Source organism: Nyctereutes procyonoides, unplaced genomic scaffold, assembly GCF_905146905.1.
Source record: "Nyctereutes procyonoides isolate TBG_1078 unplaced genomic scaffold, NYPRO_anot_genome, whole genome shotgun sequence".
Classification (NCBI taxonomy): Eukaryota; Metazoa; Chordata; class Mammalia; order Carnivora; family Canidae; genus Nyctereutes; species Nyctereutes procyonoides.
The window spans coordinates 25,891,033-25,917,520 of record NW_026575040.1 but is presented as its reverse complement, the minus strand read 5'-3'; the positions used below and the strand labels follow the sequence as shown (position 1 = coordinate 25,917,520).

Sequence of the window (26,488 nt, the reverse complement as noted above, 5' to 3'; positions counted from 1 at the left end):
TCCTGGGACTCCAGGATCACGCCCTGGGTGGAAGGCAGACCCTCAACTGCTGAGCCACCCAGATGTCCCAATAAATAAAATCTTTAAAAAATATATGGTGTTTGCTAAACTTAACAGAGAACAGGTTATTACTGAAAATAAACTGGGTTTTCTTTGATTAAATCTAATAAAGTGGTTGGGAAAAAAGTTGTTTCTCTCAGTAAAAATAGGGCTATCTTTGTAGATACATAAGAAATGGCTCACAATCTGTATTTTGTATACATCTAAGGAGCTTCTATTTTTTGGAGTGAACATGACACATGACTACTTATAAATTATCAGGATTCAGGTATGTAAATTTTAGTTAATCAAAGCATGTATGTGCCATGCTGACACCCAAAGTGAAGGCCATCCATTTGCCCAGGCCCTTCAGCTACTGAAAGCAGTTTCCTCAAAGCAACAAAGAAGCAATGCATGATGTGTGAGATGTCTTAGGAAACAGGTAAAACTTCTTACCAACACAGTTCTTCCCAGATGGATCCACTTCATATCCTGAATTGCATATGCATTTGTAGGTCCCACGGAGATTTTCACAAATTCCGTTTGGACAGATATCCGGATCTAACGCACATTCATTTATATCTGCACCACGAGAAAAAAGTTCAGTATCAATAACATTCTAACGTTAACATCAAAGAACTACCAAAGAAAATAACATTACAATAAATGTAACAACTTTAGAACCTAGTGAAAATAAAGTTTCATTTTGATGAGGAAACTTGATCACTGTTTCTCACAAGATTTTCTGACTCACATCTTCCTTCTACCAGTCCTAGAGAAGAACTTGGCATTTGAGCTCAAACTACAAGATTACCAATCTTTAATCAGGCTGAAGGAAAACCCCTGGTCTTCTGACTCAAACATCAAGATGGAAAAGTGGATCACCACAGAGCCCCAGTCCCTCCCGCTGGTCTCCCTGCCACCAGCCCAGCCTCTTTGATGTACCTTCCACAGTGCCATCAGACTTAGCTTAAAAACAAGATGACTGTGTCACTCTCATGGTTCAAACTTTTGTAGGTTCAATAATCAAGATTAAGTTAAAATATTAACTCTATTTACTTTAAATTTCTCATTCTTCCATGAACATACAATGCCCTTTTGCTCTTTGTGGGGAGTGTTTGGAACCAGGCCTATTCTTTGGTCCAAAGCACATTCAAACATCACCTGTTCTGGAAACCCCTCTGCTGCTCAGCCCAGATGAGGCTAAGTCCTCCCTCTTCTGTGTGTCTAAAGACTGAGGAGAGCTCTCTAGTCAAGAGTGATGCAGATGACAATCAGTGAATGGCTAGTCTCAAATCTTCTATAAGTCAAGGTTGACATGTTTTTCCTTCTCCAGGTCCCTATCACAACATTATTTATTCCCCACTCACTCTTTATTCATTATAAATTTCTTTACTACTCCTCTTTCCCTCAAATATCTCCTCTCTACCTTCATCCACATATAATGATGAAATTAATCATGAGAATGAGCGGATAATCAATTTGGTCTACTTATTTTCAGACCTGTCCTGAGTTGAATTATTTAGTTTTATATTAATAAAATAATCCCTTCATCTTTCCTGTCACCTGTTTTTACCCTCATTCTAATTCTCCCTTTTAACTAATTCTTTCATGGTACAGATATTTCTCTAGTTCTAACCCCTCCACTGAAATATTTCATCTTCTTCCCACTCAGTTAATTGCTATCTCTGCTTGCTACAAAATATAAGATAGCTCCCTATTGACATCTTATACTGACTGAACACTTGATAGTCAATAAATTATTCAAATGTGAATGTCTAATAATTCAACTGAGCCCATAACCCTGAACTGGACTTGATGGTGGAAGAGCCAAAGGGGGACCAGACTGTCTCTTCTCATGAATGAGAGACCACACTCATTGTATTTAATCTGCAGTCCTCCCATCAATCACCCTGGGAGAACACCCAACTATTCAGTATCAAGCCCCACATCTCAACCCAGCAATCCCAGGACCCAGTGTACCATAGTTGCTCTGCCCCTGGGGGCTTCTAGGTGTTCCAGGTACATCATGCAGTGATGACCAGAGAAGAGGTCAGACCTCCTCAGTCTGCATGTAAAGGGACCAACTGGAAACCCACAGGAGGGCCCACCACTGCTGCTTCTGCACATGCTGAAGGAAGTGAATTCCAAACCAGTCCTTACCACTGCCTGCTGATGTCATTCCTGGCCCACTGCTGCAGAGTGCCTGATATTCCGCTGCAATAAATTAACAGATAGTAAATGATTCCTTTGTTTGTAGAAGAGGTCGATCCTGTGCTTGGCTTTGCACACATCATTTCCTCCTAAGTGAGTGGAACCGAAAGAAAGTGGTAACAGAAAAAGGAGGCATCTCCCGAGGGAGTCACTGGTATCCCAGGCTCCCATTAGAAAGGCTCTGCATCACTGTGGAAAACGACTTTGAAGGACATAAGCAAGTTATAGTAATTCCTTGTGCAAAGCGCTTTTGGAAAAGGTGTTTTTCCTATAATTTGATTTCGTTCACCAGGGAACACTTTACACTTACAGTGAAATGTGCCTGTTAAAATGTGGTTTCTTAACTGTTAATAAAACCTTCTCCCACTATCTTGGGAATAATTTTGCTTCTTAGTGTGAACTGTTGGTTTTTTTTTTTTTTTTTAGTACAATCAAGTACTTAACATTTTCTCATTTCTCTCTGCACTTGTATTTAAGTTTATTTTTAAAACTCACACTCATTGGAATGTTAGATTCATCCTCTCTGATAAATCCATAGGCAAAGTATTGCATAATGTTAAAACTGAGGTCTTACCAAGAAACTGAGGTATGCAGAATATGCTCCCAAATTCTGATGGAATCAGATTTCTATTTCCTAAAACTGATGCAATGTTTCACATACAGTTCCAACAATACTTAGATGAACATAAGAGTGAATGATGTAAATGGAGAACTAACTGGAAGCATACTTTATCCAAGGAAAACAAATTAAAGTGTCCTCTTAGTTGCCCACAGTTTCCGGCAACCACCGGAGTCTCACGGTCAAATGCAAATCATTTGTGCTGAAGTGGTAGGAGAACAGCTATTAGGGACGGCCTCTTTATAGAGGCCAACCACACCTCACTGCTGAAGCAAATAGCTCCTGAACTTCTGAGTGCTAGAAAACTGTTCCTGACGACAGTGGATGCAAATGAGTTACACAGAATTTTTTTTTAAATGAAGGTTGAACCCTTCAGAGCCTCTGCCTTCATGCAAATGTCAATTTGAGAGAATTGGTGAAATTCCTTAATTTTTAAATCCAGCTAAATGGGACCAAAAAAGGAACATTTGGGAAGGTAGCTGTCATTGTGTGTTTGAAACCCTGGGACTGGAGGCCAAAAGAATTGCCGTGTCATAGCCAAAAGAAATGCCATATCATTATTCTCTCATGTCAGTGATTAATTAAAACACTTTCAAAATACTGTAAGTAACAGAATAAGAAAAACAATATCATGCCAGTCTTGCAAAGAGCAGTTTCACAATTAGTGCTAAATTAACTGATGCTTGGCCTAAATGGAAGCAAATTATTGTCACTGCTCTTTTCCATTTGGGTAGGATCTGGTACTAGACTATCCTCTGCAGTCAGTCAATTCAGGTCAGCACTGGTTTGAATGCTGAGGACAATGCTTATTTAGGAGCAAGCCGTTTCTCTTTGTTAGTTTCCCTCTTCTACACACTGGAGACAAGGATACCCAACTCACATGACAGTTCTATGGATGTCACAAGAGAACATGTAAAGTGCTCCACATGGCATGGCTCCTCACACAGTTCATGCATTTAATAAGTGGTAGGTGCTGCTGAGCCAATTTGGTGTTGTGCCACAGAGACAATAGTATGTGGACATATGAGAAGATTCCTAATACTTATACTTCTGTGGATTTAACTGACTGATTCCTATAAGAAATAAACATGCAGCAGCCAGTGAGAAATATCTTCATATATAGCTTCCTTGGCTTCCTTCCAGGACACAAAGATGGACTTTAGATGTGATCTGGTTGGAGTTTCTCATTAAATTGACTAAAGAAGGAAACTTTTAGATATTTTAAGTACCTTTTAAAATATCCCCTTTCTCCTGAAATAAGGGATATTCTATGCTCAGATCCTTCATGATCTGGCATTTTCATCTACCAAAGAGGTGGAGAAACCAAACTGAGGGAAAGCACTTCCACATGTGGACCTTTTCTGTGCAAGTACATTCAAATATAAAACAGAAGCTAGTGGGGCTGGGCTTCAAATTTAACCCTCCTTAAGCTTCATTACTTAAAGAAATCTGGTCTCTTTTAGTCATCTTTTTATAATATTACTTCATTTCCCTAGGTATCATGAGAATTCTTTGGACACGTACTGGGTCCAGAGGAAAATGCAAAAGCAAAGAACTATATGCACCAAAGGTCCTGGATTCTAAGTTCTGGTTCTTCCACTTACTGAAGATGTAAACAAATCACCTATACTCTCACTTTTCATGATACTCATTCATCTTATAAATTCAAAGTAGGTAAGAGAAGTACTTTGAAAAGTTAAAGTAACTTACAAAAGGACAGTATTAACGATATACAACTATAAAGTTACATGGAGGTATCTTTGTTGAATAAGAGAGTATTTTATGGTGTATAATTGAAGTATTATTGTGAGCATGAATTGAACTGATTGATAATCATTCATAAAATGGCAATTTGTGAAGAAATCAGCCAGAATAAGGCTTTCTTCTTTAACTGGCATTCATTCATTTCTTTTAAAGTCTTCCATTTAACTTTCTCTAACTTCTCATATTTTAATCTCTAACTCTCTAATTTAAAATATTATTTTCAAAATGGCAAATGTTTAAAAATTGTGAGTTAATTTTTAATTGATTGTATCTAGGCCAGAAATGAACTAACTGGATCTTAGATTTAAACCAACCAATCAGAGCTACATGTTTTCAATATTGGATCTTACTCTATTTTAGAACATTGAAAGGAAACTGCCAAGTTTCCAAATGTTGACAGTTTACTGCTTTAGTTTCAATAAACTATTTTTGCCTTACAGACAGAAATAATTTATAACTGGAGAGGATCTTCTGGATTACCTAAATAGTCCATTTTGTAGATGAGAAAACTAAGGATCCCTTTTCCATATTATTCTATTTTATAGTTGTTTACTATTGTAAGCCATCTCCGGTCCTTTTAAAAGTAGGTGAGCAAAACTCCTAAATAAACAAAAATCTACAAAGAACTAAACCCCCCAATTAAGTAATTTGTCTGCCCATGGCTGAGAAGAATTCTGACTCACCAACCAGTTTTCTTTTCATTATACCATGTCACTTCAAACTGAGAAAAATACTTTTTCCCTAGGGTTGAATAAAATCATTTAGGAGAAGCACACTTAAATCAACATGAGGGATTTGAACAAAATTCTCACACGGCCTTTTGGAAAAAAGTTGGAAATATTCAGGTAATCTGAAAATTATTTACTTTTACACTCTGTAAAATTCTGCTTTTATAATAGTTACTGCAAAATGCAAACACTGTGAAACTACTTTAGAAAACAAGGCAAGTTGCATGAATTCCAAAGAGCGTGACTATTACTAAGGTGGAAGAGTTAGGATGGAGGCTCTAAACATGCTGCCTGTTCCCAAAGATTATTGGGATTGGGTGAAAAACGTGTGATCAGACCCTGGGTAACCCTGCCAAGACCCCAGGAAGGTAAATGATATATCTGGAGAACATAATATAATCTTTCCCTGTGACTTTCATAGACGCAAAGATTATAGATGGTGGCAGAAGGCTGGTAGTACGAGGGCATCCTCATGACACCACATACCTGAATTTTGTGCAGGACATGGTTGGCAAGGTTCCCCAAAAGCATACTCAGTGCTGGCACAACAGCATTCAGATTTAGTAACGGCACCAAACAATGGTTTGACACACTGGCCTCTCTTATATCCACCATAGCATGTGCTCCGCATGTGTGTGTCTAAACAGAAAGAAGCAACTGTCATCACACTATCACTTCAAACAGATGAGAACTCCCCAGGTCAAAGTTGAAGCTGGCTTTATTTAGCCATCGTCCCTGTTCTAACTCACAGAAAATGCCTCTGGTATTAGGTTTCAAAAGAAAAAGACAAAATAAAACACACTACATTCAGCTTCCAAGAACTGGAAACCAATTGCCAGACTCTCAGTTTTCTAGGGACTACCAATGGTTTACCCAACTGTGAGATTCTTAAGTCCTGAGATTCTATCTTATTCATTTTGTCTTCCTCAAACTTGTGCAGACAAGGCAATACAAGTTAAATGAATGATGGATGACCAGTAACCCTTATCCCATGATAAATAAGATCTTTCTTAGAAGTGTGGCCTATCTCAAAATAAACATGCAATTACTGAATGTTTGAATTAGATGTACTTTCAAAATGGAGGAAGTTTAATCTATAAAAGTTTCATTATACAAGTTTATAGATATTGCTCTACTAAGTAGTGTCATCTTTACCACCAGAGAGGGAGTTTCCAGCCATGCCCAATCCACTCCCAATTCAAGTGTTTACTGACTGCCTTTCCTAAAAATAATTTGGATAAAATTAATATCTATTTCTCAATAAATTTCAAAATTCATGCAAAGACATAAAAATATTACATAAAGTTCTTGATTATCTGTATCCTCCTTTGCCTTCTAGATTTCCCTTCAGACATTCAATTTCCTATACGAAAATGTCCACTATGAGATAATGAGCATATACAGGCCAATTTCCATGACTATTATCAACAAAGGAGAGTTGGTGAAAATTAAGTACATCTATATGATTAGAAAAGAAAAAGGGGAAAGAGAGGTGGGGATTCCCTTGGTTTTCATTTATCTCAGCTCATCTTTCTACCTCTTAGATTAATATTAAATTTATGCAAGAAGAAAACTGATACTGTTGGTTTGTTCCCCCACAAATATTAATTCTGTCCTATCTGTTACAGTAGAGTGCATTTGTTATTGGCGGGATTTAGTGGTCGACAGAGTGTGGATCTCTACCACGTGTCTATCTAGTCATAGCTTTATCTTACCAACACACACACGTCCATCGAGACCCACAGCCAGTCCAGGAAAGCATTCACATCTGTAGGAGCCATCAGTGTTGACACAGCGTCCATTCATGCAGATCCCAGGTGTTTCACACTCATTAATATCTGTGGTGGGGAAAAGCATGTATTAAAAATAGAGTGATGTTTATATGAGACCATCACATGTTTATAATTCTTTTACAACACTTGAAAATGGGAAAAAAAAAAGAAAATGGGGAAGATGGAAAGTAATATGCAGCATCAACAAAGCTCAATGAGACACATTTCATTGTCCTTTGAGAAAATAGTAACAAAAATTGACAAACTACACTGAGCACTTTTTTTTTTTTTTTACCACGGAGAAAGCTATTTCAATAATATCCTCCTGAGATCTTTTTATCCAAAATAAGAATCCAGAAGGCAAAAACAGAATTGGAAGAAGAAAAGTGACAGCTAACAGACAAAGGGTCTTGTGGAACATTTCACACGGCAATTCTTCCAGGACTGTGAGAAATCTAGCTTGATAATAGACTGCAACTTTGACCTGGGCAGGAAGCTTCTCCATTTGGCATCCAATACTCAGACTGGGGTCCATTCCAATATCACTCATGCCTAAACTCTCTGAGATGACTAGTGTGGCATTAAGAGATGTAGAACTAAAACCCTGATGGAACATTATAGAAAAGAAATGGAAAATGAATATAGAATATTTTGATGACCACTTCTGGCCAACAACAGCACTGTAAGCAACTGGAACCCAGCAAAGAAAAATCTTTCTTAAGTATTACAGATACGTTACAGTATTGTGTGTATATGCTTAGGGAGGTCTGGTAAAAGACTTTATTGGGCATATGCTAATAATAGCAAATATTTTCCCCCTTCAATATAAGAAAGTAGAAATGGTACCAAAATTGTGTTTTGGAAACATTTAACACTTAGAAGCAAGTCACTTTCTAACAACTCTTTTTATAATATATAACTAGTGTATGCAACTATTTCTTTTTTCTCTGACCTTAAAAAGGCAAATGAAAACTGAAACACCTCTACATTTTACTTAGCATGTGTTATCTGGCACAAGATATGCTTGGATGGTCCAAGATTCTGTGTACAGATTGTATTTTAAAGCAGCAGTTATATTTAAATACATGAACTCAAATTGGTTCAGTTATTCAGGTCACCTTTTTGTTCAAGTTGACTTATACAGTAATACAATGACAGCCTGAAAAGTGACACAAAGTCTTTTTAATGGGGACAGAGTTGTAACATAGATCTAAAGGACATGACTCAATTTGAGTGGCCCCAATATTCAGAGTGATCAGGGAGGCCATGCTGTTTATCAGATTAGTCAACCATAGAGATTAAATTAGCATTGTTTATTCTAGCTTTGAACAGTCACATCTTTGTGGTCTCAGAACTAAATACTCAGTACTAAAAGAAAATCTTATCCAATGATGTCAAGAGAAAAGTTACAGAAAAGGAGAAAATTGGCATACAAGAAATTTCTTTCTTTTCTCTTTAGTCTGAAGTCTATTTTCATGGGTTGCAAACAGTTAGAAAACCTAGTTTAATCTATGAGGTCATAATGTCTTCTGAAATAATTACATCAGCATTATCTGTTGGTCATACTTAATGCTGAGAGGCAGTGGCCTGGGTCACCAGCATCCTACAGGCACCAAAGTCAATCTCAGTATGCCCTGTGGATAGGCAAGAGTGTGTGTTCCTGCAAAAGGTCTGCTCACAAAGGGGCTTTCACATTTCCTTCTGCTATTTTATTTGGAAGCCTAATTCCAAGTATTCCAGCAATCATTTCCTTCCCCTTTCTTTTTCACTTGTATAGCACTCAACCGGCACAATTTGGAACTTAGTTGTATTCTGTTTTACATTGTAGAATATTGCCATGTGTTAATCTTGTCTTCCAAACAATAAGTTCCTCCCCGCACGGGGCTCAGTAATATAGAAACTTATTTCTTATTTCAAATTTTAAAAACTCAAATGTTTTCTCTTACTAAGAGGACAGAGTTGCACGATATTAAGGGACACTGATGTGAAGGTCATGGAGGATATAGGTAAACAACCAAGGGATAGAAGTTCTTTTAAGCCTAGAAAAAATGCACATCTTGCCAACAACTTCATACAAGGCTTTCTTCCATAGAAAAAAGAAGCAGCAGCCTCATCTATCGGTGAGCACCTTTACTTTACCAAAACTGTCTACCAGGGGAACCTGGAGAAAAGGCATCATAGGACTTTACTCTGTTTTCTCAGTATCAAACAGCTTGACACTCTGCACTTCTCCATCTGAAACTATGAGCAGAAGGCTTTGAGTGCAGTATTTTAGCAGATTTCCTGGGCCTGTTTGGATACAAGATTCCTCGAGAAGTATGGTTTCAACTTAGAATTTGGACCCAAGGGCAATAATCACTCATCCCTGACTACATAAGGCAAGACATACTAAGTGCAAATTTATCTCGATGACTCTTTTTAGAACCCCAGTTTTCAACAGCACAAGTAAAAATCCTCATTTTTGTTTCCATACCTGAAGTAATGAGATTATTTCAAAAGCTACCAAGCTAAACAATGGCTCTTAGTTTAATCTCTTCTGCTTAATTCTATTTCCATTTTTTTAAAAAAGATTGTATTTATTTATTCATGAGAGACACGAGAGAGAGAGAGGCACAGACACAGGCAGAGGGAGAAGCAGGCTCCATGCAGGGAGCCCGACGTGGGACTCAATCCCGGGTCTCCAGGATCACACCCTGGGCTGAAGGCGGCGCTAAACCGCTGAGCCACCTGGGCTGCCCAATTCTATTTCCCTTTATGCTTATGTGACTTAAGAATGCCTAAATAAATCATCCACAAGAAACTTTGTTTCTTAAGATATCTGGAGGAAATTACAGAGAAGAGATTGCTGCAGTAAGAATCTACAATAGTTTGTCCAGGTAAAGATGCAAAAGGTAGCAAATGACAGCCATCATAAAACCTAACTTCCACGATTCCCCAAATGCAAGGAAAAGGAAGAATCCAGCTTCTTTAAAAAGATGCTCACATCTATCAGTGGACCAACTATTAGTTCAGCTTCTCATTCCTTTGCTATGTACCCTTTCATTCTCCTTTAGGAGACCCCTAACACCCTTTCTGCAGTAAGAGCAGCCTCTTGAGCATAAACCATACCTCTCTGGATGGCTGTCCTTAAGAAGGAGGTCCAGACAGGTTTTCTAAACCAAATTAGGTACTTTAACTGGGGAGACTCAGTGAGGCAAAGCACCTCTAAGCGATACAGAATGGAGAAAAAACAAGAGGAGAATACAACTTAGAGTTTTACAGCACAAACCTTTGCAATAACGCCCGTCTGATGCCAGCTGAAATCCAGGTTTGCAAATACATTTAAAACTGCCATCTTCATTGATACACATTCCATTGAGGCACATGTTCCTTATGCTGCATTCATCCATATCTGAAAAATATAAAAAGATACATTTCCTTATGACCAGAAGAGCAAGCTTACAAAAGAAGACAGCCCGAATGAATGAATGAATAGTTTTCTTCACTTTTCTTCCATTTTCTTGTAATTATATAGTCTAAGGCTAATTTTCTTCCAAATTATAGCACACAGAAGAAGAAGGGCCATATAAAATGTGTGTTCCTATGTTCTCAATTTTTGACATGTGCATGCAAACTACAGAGCTAAATTTATTTTATGTGTGTATATATATATACACATAAATACACATGTGTATAGACATGAAATCCATATATAATCATTTATATAAAACCTCATGTGTATGATATATATTTATATGAAATTAGACTCAATGGAAGCTACCAGGACTTTTTCTTTAAAGACAGTAGTTTGCAAACTGAAAAGTGTGTTAACTGTCTGACAGTTCTATTTACTTCACTGATATTACCTCTAATACACTGAAAAATAAAAACAAAAATCAAAACCAAGAATGATGGAACTTAAAACAGACCACCTTCTGATTCTTTATAAAGTAGAAACCAGAGAACAGCTTCAAGTTTGAAGTTTTAAATAGGGATAGGAAAAAATGTATTTTTAAAATGCAACACTCTATGGAGTATAGCCACGTTAGCTAACCTTTAGAACTTGATCATAGGTTTATTTCTTTAAATTCATCAATATCTTATTTTATTTAATACTACAGTTGTCTTGGGAGGCACTTGCTCTTCTAGACACAGTGTGTTTTCACTTACAGGCTTTAGTCAAACCAATGTAATTTATGATTTTTTCTTTTTTTTTAAACAGGATTCTATCCCAACCGAGAATTCTGGCATTAAGTCTTTGAATTGAATCACTAAGATAATATTCTGCCAAAAATGTTTCTAAGAACAATTTTGAAATTCTTTTAATGTATGAATAGATTCTTGGGATCTTTCCCAAAGACGTTGGGAAAGACGATAAGAAGCATTCTTCATTTTTTGCTAAAGGTCTAAGAAGTGGAAACTCATCAATAATGATCATATTTTCAATTCAGGAAAAAATTGCAGGGGAAAAAGACAAAACGTTTGGAACAGCCCAATTCAAAATGAGGTGATTAATTTGAGAGGCAAGATAGCTAGTTCTCAATAGTCAATGTTTCGAAAAATTTTACAGTTCCAGATACTCAGTAGTTTTTTTCTTACTAGCTATTTTATTTTATTAAAGATTATTTATTTATTTATTTATTTATTTATTTATTTATTTATTTATTTATGAGAGAGAGGCAGAGGAATAGGCGGAGAGAGAAGCAGGTTTCCTGCTGGGAACCCGATACGGGACTCGATCCCAGGACCCCGGGAGCAGGCCCTGATCCGAAGGCAGACATTCAACCATTGGGCCACCCAGGTGTTCCACTAGACAGACATTTTAAACAGAAGAATTATAAATTTAAAAAAACTATATGGCTTTTGCCACCTATGCTTCAATTAAGAATTTAAAAAAAGAAATATAGGAGTTCAGGTGTGTCCTATTAAAAAAAACAATGTACAAATTCTGATTGCCTAAAATTAGGAAGTAATAATCTATGTTATAGAATTTTCATCATCACCAGGTATCTTTAAAGGACAAGTTCTCTTCATATATTTGAAATGTTATGTGAATCACAGAAATGTAATTAAAGGTATGAATATTATTGACAAGTATGTTTGCCTCACCCATAATAACAATATATGAAATATATTTGCTACTTTGACTTTTCACTCAATGTTTGGCTTGGTCTTGTCAAAGATTTCTGATACTGAAACCGGGATCGGAGAAGGGGATTAGTATTATTCTGCTACTCTGACTGCCATACTGTTATCATTTACCTTCACAGTTCTTCCCATCTCGTGTCACATGAAAGCCTGCATTACACACACAGTGGAAACTGCCATCTGTGTTAATGCAACGCCCATTATTGCAGATACGGCCATTCTGTAAACATTCGTCGATGTCTAAAATTAAAGGTAAAACACAAGATATGTCTTCAGTTGGCAGATTGACAATTATTTTATATCTCCCTCTCTCCCTCCCTCCATCTCCAAACCCATGATGGTAGTTTCGGGGTTTAATTACTAAATGATATTCTTTAACATAAACTTGATATCCAATAATGTGAGATTTTAGATGACTAATTAGAGTTTCCAGGACCTAACACAGAAAAAGAATGCCAATATAAGAGCATTTGATCTAACTCTAATTTCTAACAAGATCCTTAAAATCTCCATTGTATACACAAAATAGATTCTTCTTCATTTTCCTAGCTAATTTAATGAGCCGGTATATATCATTATTTATATTAAACTTTGGCTGGCATCTTTCAACACATGCTCAAAAAGGCAGATCTCACAGCTACATCAGAACAGTAAAACAAAAATCCTATAAAAAAATTTTTAATGCCATCTGAAAACCAGCAACTGCATGAAATGTTTACCTTCCTTATGGCAATTCTGGTCCAAGTATAGTTTTATTGTTTGTATATTCTTAGTTTCTTTGACAACTTCATAAGCATTCTCTCTACCAAATAAAATATGGGGGCATTTCCCCTTCTTTTCTGTTGTGTCTAATACTATGCCAAAGCAAACAACAGAGGTTGACGTGGAAGTGTTAAAAAGGACAATAACTCAAATAACGTCTATCAGATCTCTCATTTAAAGATCAATGATGAACTCAAATTGGACAACATGGTACCCTGGATTATCTGTTCCCCTCAGTTTCTATCTAGGCCAGATACCTGGATGAACACCAAAGAGGATGAATACACGCTGCCTTGTCTACATAACGCACTACCTTTGCCAGGGCTCATTCCTCAGAAGACGGAGACCTGGGTACTGTGTCGTAGTACATGGGAGCAGAGCTGAGGCCACATGTGCCTGAGTATAAGCACCCTAAAACATCCTCTGGACGACAAGAATGTGCATTCACGGCACATTGGTTACTCTGTCTACCCTGCGTCTGCACGGTGTCTGGAGGTTGACCCTCAGACGCACTTTCTTTCTGGGCAGATCCAGCAGTGGTTTCCACACGAGTCATTGGACTAGCTGAGGCAGTCTGGGCTTTTCTTCTGTCTGATCTTTGTGCCAACAACCTACGCTCTTTTTCTCTCTCATTTATTTCTTAATCCTTGCAAAAATCTGACTTGCTCCACACTCCAAAAAATAGTAAAAGCCACATACTCTTGAGGAGAAATTTTTTTTTTTTTTTTTTTTAGGATTCTGAGGCCCCAGGATAAAACAAACAGTATAAAGAGTTCGTCATTTTCTCTCCTCACTAATTTCAGAGCACCATCAGTCTGCTCACTGCCTTGCAAGATAAATTGAAAGCTTGCCGTTCAAACATTTTTTTTGGTATATTTTTTATTGGAATCCAATTTGCCAACATATAGTATAACACCCAATGCTCATCCCATCAAGTGCCCCCCTCTGTGCCCATCACCCAGTCACCCCCTCCCCCGGTCCACCTCCCTTCCACCACCCCTTGTTCATTTCCCAGAGTTAGGAGTCTCTCATGTTCTCTCCTTCACTGATATTTTCACTCATTTTCTCTCCTTTCCCCTTTATTCCTTTTCACTATTTTTTATATTCCCCAAATGAATGAGACCATATAACGTTTGTCCTTCTCCGACTGACTTATTTCACTCAGCATAATACCCTCCAGTTCCATCCACGTTGAAGCAAATGGTGGGTATTTGTCGTTTCTAATGGCTGAGTAATACAAACTTCCCTACTGTGTTTCTGTCTGTCTCTTCAGCGCCTTCTCTTCTCCTCAGCTAAGTATACCAACTTTCTGACTGTCTTGTGGCCACTTTCATTGACCCCAAGGCATGAATATGTCATCAACTTCTTATGTCTGAGATAAGCTTAGCACTACTCTTAAAGAATACATTATCTGAAGCTTTTAGGTAATCCTCAGCCTCCAATAAATGAAGTCTCAGAGCGATAACACCAGCAGGCATCTATACTGGCTGGCTCTCACTCCAGCTGAGTCCTCAAGAATCTCTTCTATTTGCTTACTTAATACTGCAGTCTTCTAGACACTGGTTTTGGTTTATTCTCCACTATTGAAAAATGCCTAGTACACCATACATGCTAATTGTCGTAAACAACAGTCATAACACTAATGATGTTCTAAACTCAGTTATACATTCAAACTACCTATATTTATATCCAGGGAGTAAGGCCATTACTAGAAATATTAGCAGGTTGACATTCTGTGCTCCAGTTTCTTCTGCTCAAAACTGCCATTTACAGGTGGTATACTAAAATATACAAATGGCAAGAAATCTCTAAGCCAGAACCACATTCTAAGACTCTGCAACCAGTCACTGTTAAAAATAAAGGCTCTATGTCTTTAACTCATATGAAGAGCTTTTGCTAAAAAAAAAAAAAAAAAATTAACTCCTGTTAATAGCTGACAATTTTTTTACAGTGATACAAACCTTTTGACCTTTCCTGGAATTTAATTTTAACACAGAATTCTCACAGAACACGCTTTTATCTGGCTTTCCTGGATCAGTGAAATCCCTTATTCTGTGCCAAATCTATAGAGACATAGATATTTGAGTTCCCCAAGGGTTGAAAGTCCATCTTACTTATTTCTGTTCCAGAAACTTTAGTATATCAGTCATCTGATAAAAGGCATATAGGATGACATAATAAATTAATTAATAAACACAGAGGGAAAAATTTATCAGCAAACACTTATAGTAGTGTTTCTCAAACTTTAGCGTGCTTATGGATCACTGGGAGCATCTTATTAAAATACTGATTCTGATTTAGTAGGTCTGAGGTGGGGCCTAAGATTCTGCATTTCAAAACAGCTCTCAGGCGATGCTGCTGTGACCACTGTGGCTAATTCCTTTTCCTTTAGATCTTCCCATTAAGAAATTAATGAAATACAATTTCACCTAAAACTGTCTTCACTTTCTGTGTCAACAAAGGACAACCCCATTCCTTGGCTCTCAGATGAAAAATTAAGATCAACAGTGATGAGGCAAAAAAAATTTTTTCCCATATATATATATATATATATATATATATATATATATATATGGAAAATAAGATATTTCTCCAGGAACAGAAGTATCTTTTTAAAATGATTTGAATGTTTGCTGGATTTTATGATGCTGTCCTTCAGAGTGACAATATCCGGAATTAAGTGCAGAAAACAACAAGGGCCTATGAGCCTCTTCAGCAAGGTTATTCAAACTCCATTAAATTCCCTCGAAGCAAAACTCCTACTTAGCATATATGTCCCCTCACTTGGCATCTTCCACGTTAGGACCATACCTCGGCACTCTGTCCGGGTGAGTGTGCTTTGATAGCCAGGTCGGCACTGACAGGTGTACGAGCCCTGGTTATTAATACACTCTCCACCAGCACAAGGGTTCTTTTCACATTCATCAACATCTGCAAAATATGATGCATTTTAGTAAGAAATTAGATGGCAATAACTCATAACTTTAAGAACATTTTATTGCTTTCCTTTACATGTTAGAACACTTTCCTTTTAAGAAATAAATAGCATAATGAAGAGGATCTTTTTTCTTTTTGCCACAAGGTACTGTGTCACCAACCAATTGAAAGCCAGTGGAGTAAAGTGTCTTATTTTCCTGTGTCATTTTTCAGAGAAAAATGCCAAACATGTAGCAACTCAACACTCCAAGCTAAGAAACATTTTCTCTTCCTTGAGTCTGGCCTAAGGGAATCAAACAGACTAACATTTCAGAAATGGCTTCTAGATAGAATTCTGAGTATCTCTTGGAGCTCTATGTTTCAATAAAAAGGAAGCCTAACTTTATCTAAGCATCCCCTGCTGAGTTCTGCTGAGAACATCAGAATAAGACATGAAACAGTTGTCATTTAATGACCTATTCTCACTTACCACAGAGTCCACCCTTCAACTCTCATCCCCAGACAGGCTCCCACTACTTTTACAGTTGTATAGAACTATTAGTCTATTTAACAGTGACCTGGTTTACATTCCCCTATTTGTAAAGATGGAAACTAAGGCTTCTGGAAGATAACCTACTTATCCATAGTCATATGCTTCTTGCTGCAGGTGCATTCTTCCACCGTGAGCTAGATGTCCCCTCTTCCACCAGCTCTGGATGACCTCTTTTAGCGTGTGCCAGAAGGGGCATTCATAACACCAGGAAACTACACAGCATGAGAAACTAAGAACTCCTGATTTCTGCCTGATTCATAGTTACATAATTGCTTTCTATAACTGAACTTATTTTTTTTTTTTAAAAAGTTAGATGGCAACTGGGTGTTCTTTTCCAATTAACAGATGAATTATTCCTGTGTTACATTTCCTCCTTTTGCTAGCTTAAATGACTCATGTCAACAATCCAAAGTTTCACTCTTCAGTTTTTAATGACTACAGACAATTGGTGAGTTATTCATTTGAATTAGTAAAATGTGCAAAAATTCGTAATTTGGAGACAGTTTTAAAGCTTTATTTTAATGGTCATTTTGAGAAGATGACTTAAGCTGAAGTGACCAGCAAGACTTGAATGTATTTACCATGAAAGCTAAAAGTCACTATAGTAGGCAGAATAATGCTTCTCCCCAAATATATTCATGTCCTAAACCCTAGAACCTCTGAATATGCTACATGGCAAGAGGGAATCAAGGCTGTTAATCAGTAGACCAAGGGCAGGGGCGGGGTGGTGGTGGTAGTGTTTCCTGAGTTATGCAAATGGACCCTATGTAATTACAAAGGTCCTTGCAAGTAGAGGAGGGAATTGGAAGATAGAACCAAAGATTTAGAGAGAGATTTGAAAATGCTATGTTGCTAGCTTTGAAGATAGAGGAAGGGACCATCAGTCAAGGAACACTGGAAAAGCAAAGAAATGGATTCTCTCTGAGCGCTCTGGAAGGAACACAGGCTGCTGACACCTGAGTTTAGCCCAGTTAGACTTGTGTAGGTCTTCTAACCTACAGAACTACAGATTTGTGTTATTTTAGGCCACTAAGTTTGAGGTGATTTATTACAGCCACAACAGAAAACCCATATAGTCATGGGACAGAGCTGCAATAGCTTCTCATGCCAACCTAACCCTAGGCATCACATACCAATGCACTCCCCACGAAGGTCCAGCTGGAATCCTTTGTTGCATTCACACCGATAGCTCCCAGGAGTTGGAATGCAGCGTCCATTTTGACAGAGATATCGAAACAGCTGGCAGTAATCAGTGACATTGACTGGCAGCACCCCTAAGGGAATAACATTAAACCCCATTAAAATTATTTATAACTAGGGTATCTTTCATCACTTCTTAACCCATTCACAATGGTCAAGATGCTAAATCATAAAGGAAGGAAGACGCTCTTTGGGTAAAGGTCACCTGGGACCAATAAAGTATAATTTCATGCCCACTTACAGAGATCGCATGCAGCCAGGTCCTGTAGCCTCACTGTAGCCTGCTTCTCCCTACCTCTTTTCTGCCTTGCTCTCAAGTCTCCAGTTTGGGTAACTGACAAAGGCAATGAGTTCTGGTAATTACTTACAAAACTACTTTGCATTATACAAAACTCAAAGTATAATTTTATACCTCCTCTATGACTTCATCCTGTGAATCAGATTTAAATCTCTCCCATAACTCTCCCACAGTTGTTGAATAACAAAAGGACATTAATCTGGAGAATATGAAACCTCCTATTTTTCTCCTAAGGAAGGGGCCAATTGAGAAACTTAGATACCACACTACGTATACCAGTTAATCTAAGAATTGATACACTAATTTAATGACTAAAGCAGCATAAACAACAACAAAAAAAGTTAAGCCAATTAATGTAAAACAAAACAAAACAAAACAAAACGAAACAAAACAAAACAAAACCAGTTGACTTTTCAGTCCTTACTTGGTGGTTCCCGAGACGGGTATGGATATTCCACTGGTGGTCGAGGGACTGGAACTGGAGGTCCAGGAGGAAAGCCAGGAGAAACAGGGTGAACTGGAGGAATGGGGCCAAGGGGTGGCGGAGGATATCCTGGTCTCTCAGGAATTACCAAGGGGACAGAGCACAGCTTGTTGAAATCCTCTGGAAAAACACAACACAACAGAACACAAAAGCTGAGTTGTAGCATAACTCATACTCTGTGCAAGTCATCCTTACATTTCAAAGAAACTTTGAATAAGATCAGTCATAGAACCACATAGATCAATTGGAGAATGGGGGAAAAAGCCAATTGACATAATTCCCATCCTAATAGCTACAGTAGCAACCATACTGGAACAGTAATTCAAAACCAAAACCAAACTCCCCAGAGTATGTACCACATACCTCTCCCAAAATTTAGGAAGTCTTTACCTAAGTCACGATTTATCTCAAGAAAGAATCAAATGCCACTTTCTTGACTCAGTCCCATTTGTGGATCCCGCAACTCTCTAAAGAGGACATTAAAAAACTGGATTTTACTGTATGTGCAATGGAAAACCATTGGATGTCTTCAGCAGACTAATGTGGGATGTAATCAATTGAACATTTTCAAAAGATCAGTCTTGCTGACACACGGAGAATGTGCTGAAAGAAGGCAAGGCTGTTACAGAAAGCCAAGGGCAAGAAGACAGTGGCTGGACAAGGGAGACAGCCATGTAACTGGGTGGAAGTGGAAGTGGACAAATTTGAAGCATATTTTATTTTTAATTTTTTATTTATTTATTTATGATAGTCAGAGAGAGAGAGAGAGGCAGAGACACAGGCAGAGGGAGAAGCAGGCTCCATGCACCGGGAGCCCGACGTGGGACTCGACCCCGGGTATCCAGGATCGCGCCCTGGGCCAAAGGCAGGCGCCAAACCGCTGCGCCACCCAGGGATCCCTAAAGCATATTTTAGAGATAAGTAGGTAGTGCTTCAAGAAGGAGTAAATGTCAGAGCGGAGGGAACAGGAAATCAAGAATGATATAGTCTTCTGGTTTACCGACTGGGTAGATGTTGGGGACATTTGCCAAATGGGAAAAATTGCAATGGGAGCAGGTTTGATGGGCAGAAGCCAAGTTCCACTTTGAATATACAAATCTTGAGATAGCAGATATCCAAGTAGATTTGTCACATAGCAGCTATGTAAGAGTTTGAAGCCTAGATGAGAAGTGGGGGCTGTATATAAGTTTCAGAATTATCAGTAGTAGGTGGTATTTAAAGCCATGAGGATGAATGAGCTCGCCTAGGAAAGGTGTGGGAAGTGAAGAGTGTACAGAGACAGAGCCCTGAGGAATACCTATTTGTACAAGACAATAAAGTGGAATACTAGGGGGTGGTGCGTCTATTGTTAATGCTGCATAATGATTCCCTGAACTAGCACACTTGAGTTAATCAAGGATTCCCTCTGACTGCACATACAGGCTGATTTTTTCAGGCCAGGTCTTTACTAGTATAAATTATCTTTAGATTTGTGACACACTTTTTTCTGAGCTTCCAAAAATGTGTTTTAAGACAGTATCCAGATTTCCAGGGATGTATTTACTTAACCATTTGTACATTTTCATGTTTCCTACAAATAGCCACATCTTGTTATAGTTTCCTTCTGTATTTAATCATGTGATCTTTAAAAATTTCTTTTTCTCCTTCTTGCCAGAGTATTGATAATTTTATTATCACTGCCACACAGGGATTCTCACACAGATCATTTCTATACTAGTTTTGTCCATGAACAGAAATTAGACTAATATTACACTTTTACTTGTGCACTAAATCTGACTTATTCTAAAGTACTGTAATATGTTTTATGCAAATACATTTATATTCAACGTCATGGGGAAAATCTGCCAATTTACACAGGTAGCTAAATATACCTGGCTATCATGTACCTTGTGGTTTCATATGGGTCCATTACTAAAACTTCTTCAATTAAATTTGGCATTTCCAACTCAGGTTAACATTATGTATTCAGAGAATTCTATTGCTGCATTTTAATTATTATTTATCTGTAATTTTAACCCACACGGATTCTGCAGCACTTGACTGCATCTGGAAAGGATTTATATATTGTTTATGCTTTCCTGAACCAGGATGCTACAATCCCATTTACCAAACCATAATGATCCTTCTTACAGAATTATCAACTGGATGTGCCATATCTATCATTTCCTGGCTACTTACTTTCCACCAAATTTCTACCACTAAGACTGTGCACAGTCTTTGAAGTCAACAATCATGTCTAACTTATGACTAATTCCCACTCTGAGCCTTGCCCTGTGGATTGCACAGAAGAGGAATTCATTAACTATGTGTTGGATTTAACTGGATAGCAATTATATTAAGGGACTCATTTTGCTTCCAAGCACCAATTCAACCTTTCTTTTTCTTTAGTCTTTTAGGATTTTCATGAAAGAAGTTGAATAGCTTATCAGGATTTCTGCTAATTAGGTGGGTATATGACTTCAAGCATGCTATTAAATTCATCTTAACCTCTATAGGAAAGTATATCGGAGTGGCTCCTATTTTCTCTTCTACTCTCTTAAGCTTCATAACTTTCCCATGAGTTCCTTTACATTCAGGATCAGCGAACTGGGGTTAGTTTTGTTCAACTGATATCCATCTTTCCTAACTCCATTTAACCTAGAGACGATACTGATTTTTTTTTTTACATTGTGAAAAGTTGACTAGCCTAAAATAATCCTTCATATATATGTTATATATATATATGTGTATTTTATATCTATATAAAATCCTTCTCCATAAGTTAAAAACCTAGAGCTCTACAGCACTGCTACCAGAACATCCGAGCAAGCAAATGTACCAACTTGCAAATTAGCTTTTCTCTGTCAATCTGCTTTGCCCTGGGCCTATTTTAGATTGGAGGTATCTCAGTGATACACATGAGAGAGCAGCTCCCTGCAAAGTTACACAGAGGAACAGGGCCTTCTGCACCATGCATCCCAAAGCGGGTCTTTGGGCACCTCAACCTGCTGTCCCTCTGTCCTCTATTCAAGGCCTCAGCACAGAAAGGAATCTGCATCAATGCTGCTGATTCCTAAATTAATATATGTATTTATTTTTTTATTGTTTAAAGATTTATTTATTTATTCATGAAAGACACAGGCTGAGAGAGAGACAGAGACATAGGCAGAGGGAGAAGCAGGCTCCTTGCAGGGAGCCTGATGCAGGACTCGATCCTGGATCCCAAGATCATGACCTGAGCTGAAGGCAGGTGCCCAACCGCTGGGCCATCCAGGCGTCCCAACATATGTATTTAAAACACTTGACGGGATGAGCACTGGGTGTTATTCTGTATGTTGGTAAATTGAACACCAATAAAAATTAATTTATATAAAAAAAAGCCATTTTCCTGGTACTCAAGCCATGTGTCTTAATAGAATGTCACGTACTTCTAAACAGGACCTACTAAATGGTCCCCCCAGTGCACTAAGGGTGGTGGGTTATATTTTTAGGTCATAGACAGTAAGCAACTCAGACAAAATATATGACTTGTTATATGTTAAAATGCACTGAAAGATTTTTATTGCTTCTTTAATCCACACATATAATTCTCAGCAATAAAAGAAATTTTATAGTAACATCTGTGAGCAGGTGTAGAACCCAGGATAATGGTAAATTCACATTCTGTGAATAACATTCTGCAGCATTCCGTTAACTCTTGTGTTTATCCTTCTTCACCTTGATTTGCTCTGCCAGTTTTCTGAGTCAAACGCACTGTTCAGGAATCTGATTAAGAAGGAGTTTTCACTTAGAACTAGTGGGAAAGATATCACTTAATAAATTGTTCACTCTACCTGAATGCCCCCTATGAGCCAGATTTTGCTAACTATGGTGGAAGTGGTAAGAAAGCATAAGGAATATAGGACTATAAGAATGAATGACACCTCCTAATGAGATTTATCAACGAGTAAAAAAGCAATACGTGAACACATATTGGCCCAGAGTAGAAAAGATGGGATTTGTGCCACAGCAGCAGTAAATGCCTGGTGCCCTGAGACAGAAGGCATCATTTCCAGCTGTGGTTCTCTTGGGACATTCATGAATTAGGTCCTATTGGGAATCATGTTAGGGTCCTTACCAAACAAGAGGGCATTTAACAAGCAAGGTGGCAGGGGTTAGGAAGTAAGGAGAAGTTTTAGGGAAAAAGAACATTTGAGTTTAGAGATCTCCAGACTGGCTTCAAGGAAAGCTTGATCATATAATTTAACTAGAAAAATAAAGCCACTATAAAGAAGAATTAAAAGATGAACTGGGGTTGGATATGAGGATGCTGGATGCTCCGTCAAGTAGTAAAATTTTATTTTCAAGAAATGGAGTGACTTGGACCACTAGATCCTGCCTGAATTCATCCTGGGAAAATTTTTCTGGACATCTTTCCCTACCTCTCCCCCAACCATAATTTTTTTAACTGAACTTCAGATGAATTATGCTTTGGGAAATATATATGGCAGCTGCAGATTTCATAGAGACAAGTTAGGAGGCCACTGCAATAGTCCAGATGAGAGAAAATGAGCTTTATGTGAAAGTAGAAGGAATATGACAGATGAGAGAAGTATTACAAAGAAAAAAAAAAGTTAACAAGAATTGGCACCAAGGAAGAGGAAAGTGTCAAATGTTAGGGAAGGAGGAAACATGTATCCAGCATAACTCATGAAAAGGCTCTGAGAGACCTGAGCTTTATTCAACAGAGCTCTTGAGGGCTACGTGAGAGCCAAAAGAAATATATAAGAAGAGAGACCAGTACTCCTGAAAAGGTTGCGAGTTAGTAGTAATAAGCAAGCTCAATAAGAAGCAGTACCAAAAAACAGTATTACTTGTATGAACCTCTGTATTTTCCCAAGCCAATTATCCAGGGGAAATTTTCCTGGGAGTTGTCTCTTTTTATTTTCAGGAATCTTTTTCACTTACCTGGATTTCCACTAGATGCGCGTCATGCATGTGGGCTTGTGGAGGTGGAAGTGGGACACTCTACAGATAACTGGAAGGGCTCTTACCTGTTGCTCTGATGGGACACATCTCAGGGGCAACGGTGACCCCTGGAGACCAGCATCGGCCAACATCACAGCAGCACTGCATTTTTGTTATGGACTGGGGCAGTTGGTTAGAACAGCGCCCATTTGCCAGAGCTGTGTAACAGTATCCGGGGCGAACATCTGAGAGAACAAAGAAACACACCCACACACATATCACTGAGATGGAACTCGTGACAACACTCTCCTGCTCCAGCACCTTTATGCCTCACACTCAGGCTCTGGAGGGATGCACTGACACCCTTGCCCCCTGGAAGAGAAGCAGTATGTGCTGCTCAGGAACAATGCTTGGTCAGAACTCCCTTCGTCTCACACCTTTCGCCCCTGTGAGCTGGTGCACTTGGCCAAAGTCCCACATTCCATCCCCAAGGTGGGAACGAATGATTACAACCATATGTGCCAGAGGAAAAGAGAGACTAAGAAAATCACTGGCAGTGACAGTTAATTAGTTATAAAGACATGTCTCTATACTGAAGGGAGACTGTGTTGTCCTTGGTTTCAAACTACTTAATTCAAGCCACTTTAGGCAAATATTGATATAAATCTATTTTAAAACAACATTAAGTCTGCACTATAGTCTACATTTCTAAAAGATCTTTCTTACTTTTCAGACTGAAACTGTGAGTCAGACTTGTGAGTTTTTTTGTTTTTTTTTTTTAAGGAGTGAGCCACTTTGCAGTCAGATCCAATGCTTGTTAATAGAGATTTCCTTTTGTCCTAGGGCCCTAACAGATTTTATAAGGCACTAATTATTTACAAGTTCAAAATGTTCATGATTCCAAGTTCTTAGTCCTATAAGATACAATAGTTCTTGAAGGCTTTTTTTTTTTTGGCAGAAAGGTATCTTCTCAAAGCAACATGGGAAGACATATTTCTATATACCACTTTTATTGGGTTACATCATGTCTGACTGTCATGACAACATTGACACACTGAAGTGCAAGTCTAGGCTATCAAAAAAGAGCCTGTGACATACTAGAAACCTAACTACTTCATAGGCCTTTGAGGAAGTGCCTTGAAACAGAGGATGCAGGTAGCTAAGTACAGAACACCTTGATCCACCTGACATGTTGAGGATGTACCCTCTTTAAGGAAGGGGTATCACTGCATAGTCCATATGCAGTAGAGTTAAAAAGTAAATTATACTTTAAGCATACTTGTTATTTGAAGAACTATAAGGTAGTAATTTTTTTTATAAAATGAGGAATTTTTTTATAGCTAAAACTTCATCCCTATGTTTCCTGTAAGTCGAAATAGAAACTTCATGTTTGATCAGAGAATGCCAACCCTATGACTGTTTTCATCAACATCATTCTTAGGAACACTAAGCTCTGAGATCTTGAAGGTTGCAATAAATTAATAAAATGAAATGAATGAAAAGCAAGGCTAACTTACAAACATGTCAGTTACTAATATCACATGAAGAAGGCTACACAAAACCGAAACAAACCATAAAATAAGATTACTGATCAGCTTTAAAGAACACAAGATTATTTCTGAAAAATACTTAAAACCACTAGCACATATACATGTGCTTTCTAGAGATTTTCTGTGGCCCCATTCCTACACTTCTCATTAGACTAATAGTCTCAGCAGAGAGGCAGAACAAATTTCCTTCCAGCCTGGTCCAGGGTAAATGGCCCGAGAGAGGAGTGCAGACAAGATAGGGTCTCTGAAGCCACAAATGGCACCTTCCCTGTGAAGAAGAAAGAGCAATAGAACTTTCTACTTTCTAATTTTCATGGCTTTAAAGCCACTGATAATTTATCTATTCAGTGCTTAGTAGATGTTTGGAGGCAAGGAAACCAAAGGCTGTTAAGAATGGGAAGAACTATTCAAAACTGGCTTATATCCCAGTTTCAAATGAATTTGGTGGTCAAAACTTGGTATAAACACTTGACCAAAATTTGTATATACAATTTTCAGTGTGGGCTATCTTTCAGAGCAAAACTGAGACCTACAGCTGCCAACTGCAAACTCCTAATGGGCTAATGTCTGTTATTTTGCACATTGACGATGATATTATTTTACTGCCCAGTTGGCTCACTTACATGTTAAATCGGCAGACTAGAAAACTCTTGATCAAAATGGTGAATGTTGGGGCTAAAAACATTATTACCAGCCATGGCTGGGCTACTGGCAGTCTCTGATGTACAAATGGTACCTCTACCAACAGTGAGCATTTTGCTAATTTCTCTTTGTGCAGGAGAGCTTTGGTTAAAAAAACACACATTGACACAACTTATAATTTTGAAACAAACCTATTGGCTAATAAGTAAAGAAAGAGAAAATATGTGAAAGCCAGGAAGCATTTGGAGGAACTGGCCCCCAACCCCCACCCCGGGCACACCAGCCTGAAGTTTCCCATGCCATCAGGCACCAGTGCCAAAGGAAGTGGGAAGGAAACTGTTGTGGTGCTGGATCACTTTGCAAAGAGGCTAAGGAGTGGCTGTGGGCAATCTGAAGACCTGTGGAAGCCGAGGGGGAAGAATGTTAGGATCTGGAGGAGGTAAGTGGAGGTAGGAGGAAGCATAGACACCTTCTTCTATTTTGAATCTGCTCTGACCAAGGCATCTAGCAGAAAAGGAGTAGGATGCTTTCTTCCTTTTTCCTCTTTCTGGACCATTTGGCCTCCTTCCTTTCAGAATCCAGAAACCATACTATATCAAAAAATATATATTATGGATTAAACAAGTGTTTGCAGGTCATCCTAGCCTATCAGTAGGCCTCTCCTAACCAATCACTAGCATCGTTGTGTTCAACCAGGAGCTATGAACCCTGAGGCCCAAACTAGGTACAGGATATCATCGGGATTGCTGGGAATTGATGAGACAGAGCACACTAATGTGAAAAGACCACCCTACACAAGGTATTATAAAGCTCCAAAAGAAGATCACAGAATAAAAACATAAAATAATACTTCAAGAGTTTACAGAACAAAGGGAATGCTGGGGACAGAGAGGT

The 26,488-nt window shown here is 38.2% G+C and overlaps 1 protein-coding gene across 1 annotated transcript in view; it reads right to left on the bottom strand.

Annotated features, from left to right (window-relative positions):
• FBN1 (fibrillin 1) overlaps positions 1-26,488 on the bottom strand; it is a 226,944-nt gene that overhangs the window by 84,412 nt on the left and 116,044 nt on the right. Inside the window, exons 10-19 of the mRNA XM_055319738.1 lie at positions 23,489-23,647; positions 18,417-18,596; positions 17,628-17,768; positions 15,837-15,956; positions 12,378-12,503; positions 10,405-10,527; positions 7,080-7,202; positions 5,851-6,003; positions 2,203-2,256; positions 496-621 (exon numbers count right to left, since the gene is read on the bottom strand). Coding sequence (XP_055175713.1) covers positions 496-621; positions 2,203-2,256; positions 5,851-6,003; positions 7,080-7,202; positions 10,405-10,527; positions 12,378-12,503; positions 15,837-15,956; positions 17,628-17,768; positions 18,417-18,596; positions 23,489-23,647 — 1,305 coding nt within the window. The remainder of the gene's footprint in view (positions 1-495; positions 622-2,202; positions 2,257-5,850; positions 6,004-7,079; positions 7,203-10,404; positions 10,528-12,377; positions 12,504-15,836; positions 15,957-17,627; positions 17,769-18,416; positions 18,597-23,488; positions 23,648-26,488) is intronic.